Raw genomic sequence first — 15,359 nt, 5'->3', positions numbered from 1 at the left:
GTATCTTGGCACTAGAGGAAAAGAGGCTGTGTCAAGACTGGCAAATTTGAGCAAAGTCTGCCTTTGGTATTCTTCACTTGTTTCAGTGTGGTTGTTGTCCTCAAGGGCTTGTCTGGTTTCAGTCTTTTTAGTTTCTTGAACTGATGGGCTTTACTGTTGACTCAGTTTCACAAACATGCTGATGCTCTGCTGGGACAAGAGGCAGCAGCTGAAACTTACTGGTTTAGCACAGGTTTTCCACCCTGTGCTGTTCTGTGATGGCACATTCGGTCTATTTCTGTGCTGCTCAGTATCTAAAACCTCAGACAAACTGTCACCATTGCAAACACAGGGCTGCAGGCCAGCACTCATAAGGAGACACCAGCATTTGTTCTGCATAGCTAAAGACTATGTTGCACCCAATGCAGCAAAAAGCAAGCTGTCTTTTCATTTGTAGTTTTGTTTGCTCACTTTAAGAGGAAACAAAATGGAAAATTTCTGTTGTTGTTGTAAGTGGTTGTCAGCTGGTGTAGATCAGCATAATTCTGTCCTATTTAATGGAGTGAATTAATACCAGCTGAGAACCTAGGCTTATTCCTCCTGATTGAGATGCTAGTAATTGGTTTATACTCATTTTAGCCTCAAATTGCTAAGGATTGCTGTGTTAGTCTCTGTTCCTTTCTGTGATGCTCAGCTTATTTTAAGCCTAATTCTCTGGTCTGATTTGAAGCTATGCATTGGTCATGAAATATTTAAATGAGCAAGAGCAGCATCAGGAGTATAGCATACAGTTATGTCTGGTAGTGCTTCTAGAGGCTCACTAGGATGTTTTTTTCTTGACTTGATAAAAGCTTGTCTGAATTTCTTATTACTTGAAGCTGTTTGTGTTGAGCTGAATGTTTTGAAAGTCCTCTGCATGCTTTTTTTGCATTCTGACCTTAACACAATGATGATTTTTAGACTTCTGGAGCTCTCCGGCTAACAGCAACCCCCCGGATCCTTCACCTCCCCGTAGGCCTGTGCCTTTAGACAGTGCTTGCAAAGGCTCACGTCAGCTCTGCCTTATAAATGGAGTGCATTCTATACGAACCAGAACGCCTTCAGAGTTGGAGTGCAGCCAGACCAACGGAGCGCTGTGTTTCATTAATCCACTCTTCTTAAAAGTGCACAGCCAGGATGTCAGTGGAAGCCTGAAAAGGCAGAGCCTGAGATCTCAGGACTTGAATGGCACTGAGAGGCCTCGCTCTCCCCCACCCCGGCCACCACCTCCTTCTATTAATAGTATCCTCACGAGTCCACAGCTTTCCAGGACTATAAAGCAGGCAAGCATGCCAGAAACAGTCAACCATAAGAAAGAGAGAGACTTGGATTTGCTGCAGAATAAACCAGCCCCTATTCCGCCTCCCCGGCTAAAGAAGCAGGCTGTTTGTGTGGAGGTGGAAGGTAGCCCAAAGACCGCAGCAGTAATTCGACCTGTCTGCAGCTCTGTGCCTGTCCCTGAAGCTGCTGGTGTTCCGGGCGAAACCCCGCCTGAGCCGGCTCTAGCAGTCTCCAAGAAGAGTGTAGCTACCAGCTCTGAGTCATACACACCCCGGAATGGAGGCAGACAGAGGCTGAGCGACATGAGCATTTCCACCTCCTCGTCAGACTCGCTGGACTTCGATCGGAGCATGCCGTTGTTTGGCTATGAGGGTGACACTAACAGCAGCCTGGAGGATTTTGAGGGGGAAAGCGACCAAGAGAGCATGGCACCTCCGCTGAAGCCCAAGAAGAAAAGAAACAGTTCGTTTGTTCTCCCCAAGATTGTGAAATCTCAGCTACGGAAAGTTAGTGGAGTTTTCAGTTCCTTCATGACCCCCGAAAAGAGGATGATTAAGAAGATTGCAGAGATGTCCCAAGATAAACGCACTTATTTTGGGTGCCTAGTGCAAGACTATATCAGCTTTCTCCAGGAAAATAAGGAGTGCCACGTTTCGAGCACCGATATGCTGCAAACGATTCGGCAGTTCATGACCCAAGTCAAGAATTATTTGTCCCAAAGCTCTGAACTTGATCCTCCAATCGAATCACTGATTCCAGAGGACCAAATAGGTAAGGAACATTGTGCTGTATTTTGGGGGAAGGTAAAAATGTATAATCTATGTTTATAGTGATGGGTTTTGTGCTGGTCTGGGAAAGTGATGTTGACTTTGCTAGCAGAATTCAAGCTGGTGAGTATTTGATTTTTTTTTTTGGGGGGGAGGGGGGGGAGGGGGAGAAGGTGGAAAAAAGCCGCACAGCATAGCAACTCAGAACTATGCTACAAAGTTATTTATAAAAAATAAAAAAATTCTTAAAATAACAACAGTAGTTGTTGAACTTTTTACCCATGATTTTTTTTTTTTAAATCTGCAGTACTGTTAATGATACAAAATCCCTTATTTGCTGGTGCATGTATTTTTTTTTTTCTCAGTTGGGTTCGTACATTTCTAGATGCCTTGGACCAAAACTATGGCAATTTTAACTATATGTTAAGTATGCATTGTAGCCATGCAAGAATTTATTAGAAACTAGTGATGGTTAAGAGCAGAGAGGCATTTTGTAGCAATTTACTTTGAAAATAAATTTAATTCATCCCAACAGTCTCATGCACCCCTAGCAAAGATGCACTGTCCTCACAGTTGATGCCAACTAAAAAGTTAGATAAAAAAAAAAAGAGGGGGGGGGGTTGCCAATCTCAGGATTTCTATACCTCTCTGTTGCATGTATGTGTTTATAAATGGTTGCAGATGAGCTATAGGCTTGAATACATGCTTTATCAACAGGGAGAGACTTGCATATCCACTAAAGTGAAATCGTTGTTGCTGCATAAAATCTCACTGTCTCCCTGTCTTGTTGAGTTAAGCAGTATTTGTAAAAGAGCCTGTAAGCCATTTTAAGGAGGTAAACATCCCTCAAGGCAAAATACTTTCCTTGTGAGCTCACTTAGTCCAAATTTGCTTGTTTTTCTGCTATAACCCAGTGTCCCAACAGTTCACCCAGTGCAAAACTGGCAGGATACCTCTTTCTCTGGGAGCAGAGGGTGTTTTTATGTTGACATTTCTGTCTGTCCTTGACTGAGAGGAAGTATTCTCATGTAACCTCAACTTCATTTATGCAAAGTCAAGGAAAGGTAATAAGCATGCCTAAAGCAAATACACACTGAGTGTCCTCCAGACAGACTCTTTTGAAGAACTGTAATGTTCTTGCTAGATTATTAAAGAATATTAAGTGTATGTTATGTGGAAGAAAAAGGCAAACATAACAGTGTGTGGGGGGGTGCTCTTTCCCTGGATTTCTGCAGAATACTGGCTATTTGTCATGGGAATACAGAACTGTATTTACTAGTAGTTTGGTCAAAACTTGATTTGACTTGTACTTTTTGTTGTAAGGGTGTGGTTAAATCAGACTGTGGGTCTCTGAAGATTGGCAAAGTTATATCTGCTTTTAAACATTTCAGTAGTTTGGAGTAGCTGAAGTTATGAAACATAATTACATTAGTTTTCTTCAAGGACAGAAAGTCTGGCTCTGATCATGTGATTAAGTGCAGTTAATGTATAAAGCAGGGTAGTTTAAACAAATGAAGTTGCTTTTGAATTGTCTGCTTGCTGCCTATTGCTTGAGCTTGGAAGCAGCCACAGTGATCAGGAGTGTCAGATGTTGCTGATCTCAGCAGATAACTATGCGACAGCAAGATTTAGTCATCCCTAACAGAGAACTCTTAAAATGTAGCCCTGCCTGTTATCCAGCTATTTTCTTGACTATTTCAGTACAGAATTGCAGCGCAGATTTTAACTTTGTAAGTAGTCACTTATCCTTTCTTGTCAGCCTACGCTTTTGTGCTGCAGGTGTTGCTTCAATGCATCGGCCTCTGGCTGCATTTGCAGTGCTGGGAAAATGCTTTTTCTATGTACTGTCCTGTGGTGGTAGTGAGTAGATGTTAGAGCTTGGAGGCTCTGGTCAGGCCTGGTGACTGCCATTCCTTGCATCCCTTTCCAGCCTGCAGGACTGCTCCTACCAGTTGCCTGCTCTGGGGCACCTGGACTTGGCTTTATCCCCATGTCTCCTGAATTTCAGTTCCTGCTGGAGCAGCAGACCCTCAGGCTTAGTGAAGCCCCTGGTGTCTGGGATTTCTGTGTCTGTTTAATGGTCTTTCTGATGGCATAGCTTTTACTGCAGAGCTGCTTCTTCACCGAGTTCCAGACTCTTGCAGACAAGAGATGCTGTAGGGAGATCTAAGTTTCACAGTCAGGGAGCTTATCTAACTACTTAACTTCTGCCAAGTCATCAGGAGAATGTGTATCAGCCTCTCTAATGGTTTCCGACAGGTGCCCCTTAATCTTAGCACTGAAGGCTCTTAACCCTTCCTGGAACAGTAGGATTCTTAGCGCTGGGACTGAATTAAGACTGTTGGCTTTTTATTGTTTGAGACAGTGTAAAACAACTTACTTATTTTAAGTTGTCAACATCTGAATATGTGTCCCCAGCATAAAGACCTGGGCTGGTCAGAGGAGATCCTGTCAGGCCACAGCTGCTTAAGTAGCAGATGTTTGGGAGCTGGTGTTGGTGTCCTCCTTTCCTGGCCGTGAGCAGAAGGGCATCACGTGGGCTCTCACCGTCATCAGGTGTCACAAACAGCACCGGACAGCTGAGCAGCTCAAGTCTCAATGCCTGAATCTGGGCCTAGTCCAGGAAATGTCAGGTTTAAATGGTTTGGCAAGAAAGTGTTAACTGGGAAAAGAATGGTGCCTATTGCTTCTTTGTATATTTCTAAGGCATAATTTTCTGACACTGCATGTTGCAGCAGGCTGGGGAGGGCTCTGACAGACAGGAGGAGATGGCAGGCGCTCCAGAACGTGGGCCCACTACTCTGGTGGTGGCAGCTCTGAGCAGTGCTTGAAAGCCTCTACACGCAGACCAGGAGTCTTGAGGCTCCTGGGAAAGCCTGTTCACTGTTCCTAGGCCTAGAAGAGTTTCCCTTCTGCTGTGAAAAGTCAGTGGATTACTTGACCAGTTTACCCCCCCACACCCCGTACCACCTCCTGCCCTGTTGCTGGGCAGGCAAGCAATCAGTAGTCCCCACCGCAGCAGCTTTTTATGTCTAGGACGTGGTCATATGGCACCTCAGTATTCACATTTTTGGACTGAAAAGCTCGCTTTGTTTGTCCTGCCTCCCAGGTCCCTGTGTGGGTTTGCCTGACCTCTGCAGCTCCAGCTGGCAGGCCTCTGCACAGTCAGGCAGTGCCTGTTCTGAGCATGGCAGCAGGACTGCTTCCTGGCATTCGAGTATGACCCTGCTGCTAGCAAATCTTACTGGAGGGTGTATTTTCTTAAGAGCCTGCTGTCAAAATGGTTCAAAATGGTTGCTTCAGGAAAGGGACAGTGACATACAGTTTGTCTTCGGCGACACTGCATCCTGCTTGATCACATTTCATTTTGTGCTTTTGCCTTTGCATTCTTCTTGCTGAGAACCATAGTTCATACTAATTTTCTTTTTTTTTTTGTGTGTGTGTGTGTGTGACAGTCAACTGTTGGTAATTGGGCTCTCAGCAAGTACAGTATTTTTTGTACCCATTCACGTACCCAACTTATAATAATTACAGCTAGACCTTATTTGTTATAGACCGTGTTTGCTTATAGGAAAGTTGTATGGAATAGGGTTGAGGGTCTTAAAAAGGTCAAGATACAGCTCACCAACTGCTCCCTTCTTCTTTGAGCTAATTATCCTAAAGGAATTGGAATTGTATGCCATTATTTCTTCTTGAAAAAACGCATGTTGGTTGTTTTTTTAGCACTGGGTTACTTTCTAGGTGCTTAAGCATTTGTTTTGTTTTGTACTTCCCCCCCCCAGTTGTTCATCCTTGTACCTTTTAGTGTTTAGCTGGGGCCGACCACTGTTCCCCTGTGCTTCTCCTTTCATTAGTGCCTGACCCCCCCTGTCAGGCAAGAAGGAAGCAGTGGTAAAAGCACTGGGCAGAGACAGTGGGTTCAGTTCTCTTTCCTGACCATCCATTTGATTTGCTTTGTGTCTTATTCCTCTGCTCCTTTATTACTACTTTTTGAAGAGAACACACACCATGCAGCCATGGGGTGAGTTTTAAATAACCCATGGCTTGTTTGATTGAAGCAAAACGAGCCTAAAACCAATGTCTGTGACTCACTGCTGTGCTTTATGTAAGCAAAATGAGGGGAGGTTTATTTTGGAGGTGTTTCTTCCATGGTCACTTGTCCTGGCATCCACCAGGAACGAGACATCTGGCCATCCTGACATAAACTGTAGGTTGATATTAGTGTCAGCCTACCTACACACAAGGTACTAGTGAAAATCTAAAACAAAGCAAATGTGGTGTAGTCAAATGTCCTGCATTTGCATGCCTGTGGTGTAACAAAGCAAACCTTTGCTTTCAGCCTCCCAAGCGATGTTGCTTGTGCAGAATGGTGCCTTTTTGTGATGGATCCCAGGCTTGTTCTGCCTCCCCACTGAGCCCTATTACCAAAGAATGGTTTGGCCATTATTGGTGATAAACAGGGTTTGTGTGTAAATCTGGGGACTGCAAACTGACAGGTAATCTCAGTGGAGCAATGCTATCTGTTAACAGGGAACAGAGAAGACTGTGAATTTACAGTTTAGAGAAGGTTTTAAGGTGACATCCTGGAAGAGTTGAGCAAGTACAATTCCAGGCAATGAGGGTTGTAAAGAGGGTGCATAAGGACATTTACTATGACTAATATGTTGTTCTTTCTAGATTCAAATTTGTGTGGTTTGCAGTGAAAAAAAAAAAAAAAGCATGTCAGCACAGGATACAGATGTGTTTCCACAAGTCACAATGAAACTAGCTAGCTGGCTGGCTTTGCAATTCATTTATCAAAGCATTTCCAGTTTCCATTTTGAGGCTAGAGGCTAATTATAAGTACCATTTCAGGATCACTAAATGGTGCCTAACTCAATTTATATTCTTTTGTGTTTTTTTTTTTTTCTTTTGTCTGTTTTTTTTTTTTGAAATATTGAACACCCTGGGCTTATTTGATATTTAAAAACAGTTTGCTTTTGCTGTAGTAAGGAGCAGGTTGTGTTGCTGCTTTGAGTCTGAGAAATATGCAGAGCTGTTAACTGAAAGGATCAGTCCTCAATCCTCAACCTGTAGATGTTAATTTGTCTGGGAGACTCTCCTATACTTATTATGGCCATTGGAAATAAAACAGTGAAAGCTGCTGCTGGCAAGGAATCATTTTGTGGGACCACATCCAGGAGCCGCTTTCTTTGAAAGGGCCAGTAACAGCAGTTTAGATGAAAGGGGAAACAGTTGGATGGTCTGATCCCAAACATGGTTGTAGGTGTCCAGTGATTGTGAATATCGGTCTAAGACCCGGATCACAAGGAATGCTGTCCTTCTGGGCTTTAGTAATAGTACAGGTTATTATTTGAATGTTCTTATTAATGAATTACTTACTACTTGACGTACTGTGTCCAGTTGTGCACCCCAAGGTCAAGAGAGACACACACATGACCTGGAAAGAGCCCAGCGCAGGGCCACCGCGGTGAGTGAGGGCCAGGAGCACCTCTCCTGCCAGAGAGGCCAAAGGGCTGGGGGCTGCACAGCCTGGAGAAGAGGTATGGGGATCATCCCATCCATGCCTTATAAATACCTGAAGGGAGGTACAGAGCCAGGCTCTTCTCAGTGGTGCCTGGAGACAGCACGAGAGGCAGCAGGCACAAACTGGAATGCAGGAGGTGCCCCTCAAACACCAGGAACACTTCTGTGCTGGGCAGGTGCCACAGCCCTGGCACAGGATGCCTGGAGGCAGTGGGGGTATCCTCCCTGGAGACCTTCAGGAGCCGCCTGGACGTGCTGGGCGCCCTGCTGGGGCTGGGGCTGGGCTATTAATAAAACTATTAATAGTTTTAATATTAACTAGGATAGATATGGATATTATTGACCATGGGGGGAAAACATAAAACACTCCAATCTTTATGAATCTTGCTATGCTTTTGGCCTCGTCAACTTGCTAGAGTTTGCTACTTTTTAACTTGAGGGCAGAACTCTGTGGTTCTTCCACTTGTGCCAGAAATGCATAAGGGAGAAGAAAAGGGATTTTTTGTTTGTTTTGTCTTGAAAATATATATAAAAAAATAACTACTACAAATACCAACAACAAAGTAAAAAACATGGATACATTGTCATGTCTTACTTATTTACTGGCTACTTGTATGCAAACCTGCTACCTTAAATCTCAGTCTTTCCTCTATTGTTACCAAGCTGAGACAGTGTTAGCATCTCTTTGGAATCTCAGCTTTGTCATTTACTTCATTTATCTCCTATTAGCTGTAATACAGATGCTGAACAGTACTGAAAGATGCTTTACTAGATAGCCAGTCCTGATTTTATTTATTCAATTTGGTAACAGCACAGATACCCTCAAGAAGAGCCTTGAGCAATGATCCCTTATCAAGTACTGGGATGCTTTTCCATCTTTTATTTAGCAAGGAAGGGAGCTGCTGCACACTGCCTTGTGCAGAGCTTTGAGCACAGCTACATGAACTATCTGCTCTCTTCCTCTGGGTTGCTGCAAATCAGTTTGAGTTCCCTGAGGAACTGTGGAATGTAGACTGGGTAAATTTGAAGTGGTTTCTAGACACTGCTTTTGTAGCTTGTGATGAACTGCAGGTATTAAAGAACTGCCACCTCCTCATCTTGCAGTGCTGTAAAAATACATGATTGATCTGTACTGGAAGCTGCAGGAGTGGCACTAACCTGCTGAGGGCAGAAGACCTGAGGCTTCCACTTCTTGCCAACAGATAGCAACAAGCCTGGCCCCCACCCAGGAATTTTCCTACAAAGCCTACCAGCAGCATCCAGCCCCTTCAGCTTCTGGAGATGGGCAGCAGAAGGAGCTCACTCCGTACTGATAATGCAGGCAGCAGCTGTACGAGCCCCAGGCTAGAGCCTGTAGGGATTGGTCACAGAAGCGTGTGGGTCTCGTACCCCAGGGTAGGTGCTCCCTTGCTATCAGACCAACTCTTCACACTGAATTCTTCAGTTTCTTGAGTCTCCTGTGACCAAATGTGGTGGTGACCAAAGTCATCAAGATGAAGACACTTTCTGTGTGCAGAACTGGGTGAAAGCCTATGGCAGCTGAATTTCATGGGGATAAAGAGTTCTCTATCTATTATGTTTGACAGCACTGACTGCTTTATTTTGACTTAAATGAGACCAGGCAGTTGGAATGCAGACTGCAGAGGTGTTCCGCTTACAAGCAAAGCGGTTAGTGTTTTTGCTATTCAATAAATTGTGGAGGGGCAGTAAAAACAAAATAAACAGAACAGCCAGAAAATGCAATATCACTGAAGCTAATAGGGAGCTGTCTATAGTCTAGAGAAATGTAGTCAGCTAGCATACCTGTAGGTAAGATTAGTGTGTTTTTCCTGGTGGAAAAATATTTCTGCCCCATGGGCCCTGAGGACAATTTTGGTGATGGAGGGAGAGGTGGTTTTGGTCACTGCATGGGAGAGTGATATTTCTGCTTCGCTGGGCTTACTGTCTAGGTTTGGCGTGGCTGCGTGGCTCTACCAACTACAGCAGATAAGGATGAGCCATTTGAAACGTTGACACTTGTTGCAGTACAATTGGTGGTGGTGCTGTTTGGATGGGAAGCTGGGTCTGCTCTTCACGGTGTGATGGTCCGTTGCGATCATCTGTCAGACTGGTCATACCTTTACTGGTGACTGTAGGGAATCCTGAAAAGTAGCAACAAAAAGCTACAAGAGTCCCAGTGGAATTGGGGAAAGGGAGATGGAAGCTTGCAGTAGAGTTGGAAATTTGGGAATTGCATGCCAGATAAACACAGAATAAAGGCTATGGATGGAGCAAAGGCACCATAAGAGGAGTAGGTGTGGAAAAGCGAGGTATGACATGAAAACCCAAAAAGGAAAATGGCTGAACAAGGATAAAATAAATGAGAGAATAAGGCGAAGAAAACAGAAGTAACTGCTTGTTGGAAATAACAAGTCTTGAGCAGTTGAAATAGTCTGCAATTTCTAAAAGTAAGGAAAAAATTAGGGGAGAGAAGGAACAGATTGCAGTCTATAAGAAACACATAGGAAGAAGCAAAGGATTTAGTCTGAAATTAAAGGACCCTGGAAAGGGCACGAGGTTGATGAAACTTAACAAGTCACCACTAATATCAGGAATGTCCACTGCAAGCTTGTATGTAAACATTTGATGGAACAGTGATGCCTGGCCTCTCCCCTTCCCACTGCTGGTCCCTGTGCTCCCCAAGTACGTCTGCCTACCCTGGGTTTCTGTCCTGCTCCGTTATCAGGGTGTGTTGGGGCAGTGGCCAGGCTGAAAGGTCCGCAGTTCCTTTCATGCTTGTGGGAGTTGCGTATGGTACAAATAATGAATGTAAGCAAATAATTAAAGTGAGCTATGATGCTATAGGGATACTTAGTGGGAGAGGAAATTAGCTTATAAAGTGAAGCTTTGCAGGGAAAATGTTTAGCAAAGACCTTTTGCTATTGATGTGGTCATAACTTTGAAAGTAGAGTTATGAATGTTAAACTTGAGTAGAACAAGAATTTAAAAATAAAGAGTGTTTACTGTACCACGTGCACACTATTGCTAAACAAAGAACTTCAAAGTTGATGACAAAGCTGTATGTAATCTTGTATGATGAAACCTGAAATGGGACAAACACAGCTTGGTTTTCATTTATAGTTTAAGACCCATGATCTGTTCAAGTTCATAAAGATCTTAACAAAGCTGAGCGAAGTTTTTAGGAGACCTTGAGTTATAGTTTGATGGAAACAATGCAAAAAGGATGAGACTTCTTGCCAAAGCAGATAGAAGTTACGGTTTTGTTTTAAGTTTGTGTTTTAAGTTTGGAAGTTAGACTAAGCTCCAAAGTAAAATAAAACTCAGACTTCTGGCCAACAAAAGAAAAAAGTGAACTGGAGCCACAGCTCTTCTTTGTCAGTCTGTAAACCCCAGTCTGTGGGTTTATTTGTCATTGGCTGGTGGTGGTTGGTTTGTTTTGCATTTTACCAGATTGCCATAAATAAAAATGAAATACAGATTGTGCTCTGCATTCTTGTTTTCTTGTCAACAAACATCTGGAAACTCAGCCTGTGTAATAAATTGACCTCAGCATTTTTTTTTCCACAGCGTCTCTTTTGGAAATGGTTGTATTAACACTCACTCTGCTCTAGAGGAGAAAATCAGCTGGGCTTGTGTTTCTTGTTGCAGATGTTGTCTTGGAGAAGGCCATGCATAAGTGCATTCTGAAGCCATTGAAAGGCCACATTGAAGCGATGTTAAAAGAGTTTCATACTGCAGATGGTTCTTGGAAACAGCTAAAGGAAAACCTGCAGCTGGTGCGCCAGAGGAATCCTCAGGAGCTGGGCGTGTTTGTTCCAACACCAGACTTTGTGGATGTTGAAAAGATTAAAGTCAAGTTCATGACCATGCAGAAAATGTATTCGCCTGAAAAGAAAGTCATGCTGCTGCTGAGAGTTTGCAAATTGATTTACACTGTTATGGAGAATAACTCAGGTATGGTGTTTCTTGTGGTTCACACTCAATGAGCTTCCAAACCTGGAACTGGGGATTGTCTTTTGATGCAGGGAATTAGACCACCTGATTTTGCAGATATGTCTCTCCTCCTGGAATTCTCATAGCACACCTCCTTGCTCTTTTCAGAGGGGTTCTTCTTCTTTCCTTCTTTCCTGGTATCTCTGATGTGTCTGGCAGCAAATCTACAAATTCAATGTGAAAACATATTTGCTTCACTGTAGGCTTCTGAAACTGTGAGGCTGTGATGTGAGCCTTGAATTCTCCACTGAGTATAACTGAGTATTTTTCTGGACAGTATAATTAAGGGTACGCTCAGTATTTCAGTATAGTCATTCAGTGGTGTGTATTCAATAAAACAGCTACAAGGGTTCTGTGTTAATAGGTGGTCAAAATTACCCTCTGATCCAATTACCCTCTGACCCTCTGCTCTGGTAGGTCATGAGTTCAGATGGCCAGTGCTGGTGGCACAGGGAGATTTTTTTCCTAAGCAATTATAAACTGTTGCAGATGGTAGGTACTCTGCTTTCTAAGTGAGCACTGAGTCATCGAGTCTGTAGCTGGGTCTGGTGCTGATTAAGGTGCCTGCTTTCTTTTGAGATGAATAGTGAAGGCTTGTGGTCATTAAAGACCCACAAGCACTTTTGTGGCTTTTAGGTCCAAGCTCCTGCTCAGCTTATATTCTGTGCAAATACCTGCATTTTAAAATGGATATAGAAATCTTGGCCTGAAGTGCTGTAGACTTCATTTTGCTTTGCCGTTACCATATTGAGTAAGGTGTTTCCAACATTCCAACATGTAGAACTATTAAGAGGCTGCTGCTGGTTAATGCCTATACTTGAGGGGCTTAAGCTAGGTGTGGCACATGTTCTTGGGTTGTCTTGTTTTGTCCTGTGAAGCTCGTGAAGATGGCATTGAGTGTCTGCTTCACCATGTGCTCCCATACAGTGAATGGTGTAGTATTTGGAGTCTGTGCTTCAGGTGGCATAACTTTAGATCAGCCCTTCAGTCATCTGGAGTTTCACCAAATATTAAGGTGGCTCCTGCTCTTGTTGGCTTGAAGTGGTCATCACACCAGTTTTGCAGTTAACATAGTTTATCCAGATTCAGGGATTTGTCCCCATATACTAATTTTACTAATTTGTTCCATATACTAATTTTCTAAACAAAGTTTAAACGCAATAAATGTGATAGATAAATGCACAAACAGATGTAGGTAGCCATCTGTGCTTTAGCCATGTGCTGCTTTTGCTGATGGTGCTTCACCAGCTGGTTGGGGATGATTTATGAGGCTTTGCACACTAGAATTTTTAACTGTGATAGGTCAAGAAAAGGAACTCAGTTTTCATGTGATGTCTAAAAGGCTTTTATATTCAGGCCTCTCTCCTGAGATTGAAATTCAAACTGGTATTTGTGACTGCATCTTTCCAGAAAGTAGGTGTCCCCTACATTGAAAAAGAAAATGTCTATTCATCTTCTATTAGCCTGTGATAGAAGTGGAGTGGAAGCCAGTCTGGATTTCAGGATTAGCCTTTTGGGAGTTGACCAGTTGAACTGATTCCAAGGTGAATCCAGTCTTTACATTCCCTCACATGCTTCAAGGCATGCATCACCAGATTTGTGCCCATTGGAAATAAGGGTTCAAGCTAGTTTGAGTCTCCTGTCCATTGAGTGCCAGATCACAGAATCACGGAATCATCTAGCTTGGAAGAGACCTCCAAGATCACCTAGTCCAACTTCTGACCTAACACTAAAGTCCTCAAGATGAGAGATTACATTCTCTTTGCCACATGTTGAGAACAGAAGGCTGTAGAGCAATATAAACTTGTTGGTCAGAAAAGGCAGCAAAACAATACTTTGCTTTCAGATGACAAAACTGGTAAAAATACATTGTCTGTCTCTGTGTTCCTTTCACCCCAGGGAGGCTATATGGAGCTGATGACTTCTTGCCTGTGCTAACATACGTATTAGCCCAGTGTGACATGTTGGAGCTGGATACTGAGATTGAGTACATGATGGAATTGCTGGATCCATCTTTGCTGCATGGAGAAGGTAATGTTCTTATTTATTTTTATTAGAATTGGGCAAAGAACTAGGGAAGGGAGACTTTCTATCACAGTGTAGCTGCTGTTACCTTGTTCATGTAGAAGTACTCTCAAGGGGAGTGCTAAAGCCAGTGGTGCCTATAGCGTAACAAGAGAACATCCTAATTCTTTCAATCTTACATTAAGAGTTCATTTGCTTGAGGTGTATAGGCTTCAGTGATCAGGGAAGCTACTGGTGTATACTCCTTTATGAGGGAATATCTTGGGTTTCATGACTTGACAAGCAAACACAAGCACTGTGCAGATGCCAAATGTGTATGTCCCTATATGTCCCTGTGTTTAGCCTGAAAATATGCTGAGGGCTAATGTCCTATAGGGCTGCAGCATTCAGTTTAGTTGTGACGTCTAATGGGGCCTGGCTTTGGTGCTTGTGGAGAGCTTTCTTTTGGAGAGCTGTGTACCAGGGCAGCACTTTTGAGAACACATCCCTTTTGGTGGTCTTCACTTCTTCCCAATAGTTGTTTCTCACAAAGCGTTTTTATGGTTTATATGAGCCCTAGGAATACATTTACTAAGGCTACGAAGGTACTCTTGGCCTGTGGCTGAAATCCAGTACAGAGAGGGAAATCTCCCTCCTCTCTGTTTTCCTGGTGATGTTTTGAACAAAAACATATTCTGAAAACCTTGGTAGGCCCCAAAATCTACCGCTTTATGAAGAAGTTTTAAAAGTTCTTTCGACCAAGCTCAGCTGTGATTTTGTGTGTTTGCGTTTCACGTCCCTGCTACCTTTCAGCTTTGTGGAATTGCTGTATTCTCTTACACGTTGGTATGTATGAAAGAGCCTTGCCAGGGTTCCTCCCATTTGGCACTAGTCTGTTCTTTGCCTTTGTGTATACAGCATCCTCTAGTGCATCGTCCGGGAGCGTTTGCATGGAAAATACTTGAGATGTGAAACTGGAGATGGTGAACACACAGTTACCAAACTATTGAGTCACGGTGTTTTTAATTCAGCAAAAGAAGTCCAGCTGTTGTTTGGCCCTGTCCTCAGCACCAGCTGAACTATGCTGCGCAGAAAAAAATTGTTTAGTGCTTTGGGGTTTTGCAGTTCAAATGTAATGTGTTGTCCAATTTGGCTCATAAGTCTTGTATGTGTTTGTGTATAAAATCTGTGGCAAAGTTAAAGACCAAGAGAATGCTGTTCTGAAATGTTGAAAATTGCATACAGTATGAGTATAGATTATGTCTTTGAATCACTCCATCAGTAGACTGTCCTGATTCATAGTTGTACTATACTGTGCAAATAATTAAAAAAAATAAAACAAATGAGAGGCATGTCTTTTGTTTCCAGTGGTTGTTGAGGACTGTTATCTTCTGCTGAGACTGTTTTCCTTTGTGACCTGCAGCTTCTTTTGTATGTCAGCAACTCCATCTTGTCTTTAAATGTATTCTCTAGTCGTGTAATGACAGTGAAGTATGTAAGGAGGACTGCAGACATCACCTCTTGAACTAGATGGACATTATGGGGAATGCTAAAAAGGTGAAAAAAACAGTTGTCGTTTTAAAAATGAGCAAATTCTGCGATGTTTCCAGAGTGTGAGTCTAAATCTGTCATTATTTCATTGCCACTGAACATAATTGCTTTTGCATTCCTGAACAGTGGTAGACTGACTTCCATTTCATTTAAACAGTTACATTTACTGCATCAATTCTCAAAGCTTGGGAAGGGAGTAAATGTTTGGAAACTTTAGGA

General features: G+C 43.0%; 1 protein-coding gene across 13 annotated transcripts in view; it reads left to right on the top strand.

The window, feature by feature from the left end:
* LOC101793955 (sodium/potassium/calcium exchanger 3) overlaps positions 1 to 15,359 on the top strand; it is a 303,296-nt gene that overhangs the window by 282,554 nt on the left and 5,383 nt on the right. For all 13 annotated transcript variants that reach the window (XM_027453145.3, XM_027453144.3, XM_072035179.1 and 10 more), the window contains 3 exons: positions 940 to 2,070; positions 11,241 to 11,546; positions 13,485 to 13,616. In XM_027453145.3, the coding sequence (XP_027308946.1) occupies positions 940 to 2,070; positions 11,241 to 11,546; positions 13,485 to 13,616 (1,569 nt within the window). The remainder of the gene's footprint in view (positions 1 to 939; positions 2,071 to 11,240; positions 11,547 to 13,484; positions 13,617 to 15,359) is intronic.

The sequence above is a fragment of the Anas platyrhynchos genome, chromosome 3 (genome assembly GCF_047663525.1).
Source record: "Anas platyrhynchos isolate ZD024472 breed Pekin duck chromosome 3, IASCAAS_PekinDuck_T2T, whole genome shotgun sequence".
Taxonomy (NCBI): Eukaryota; Metazoa; Chordata; class Aves; order Anseriformes; family Anatidae; genus Anas; species Anas platyrhynchos.
The sequence above is the reverse complement of the archived record's forward strand: the minus strand, read 5'-3'. Positions and strand labels throughout refer to the sequence as shown.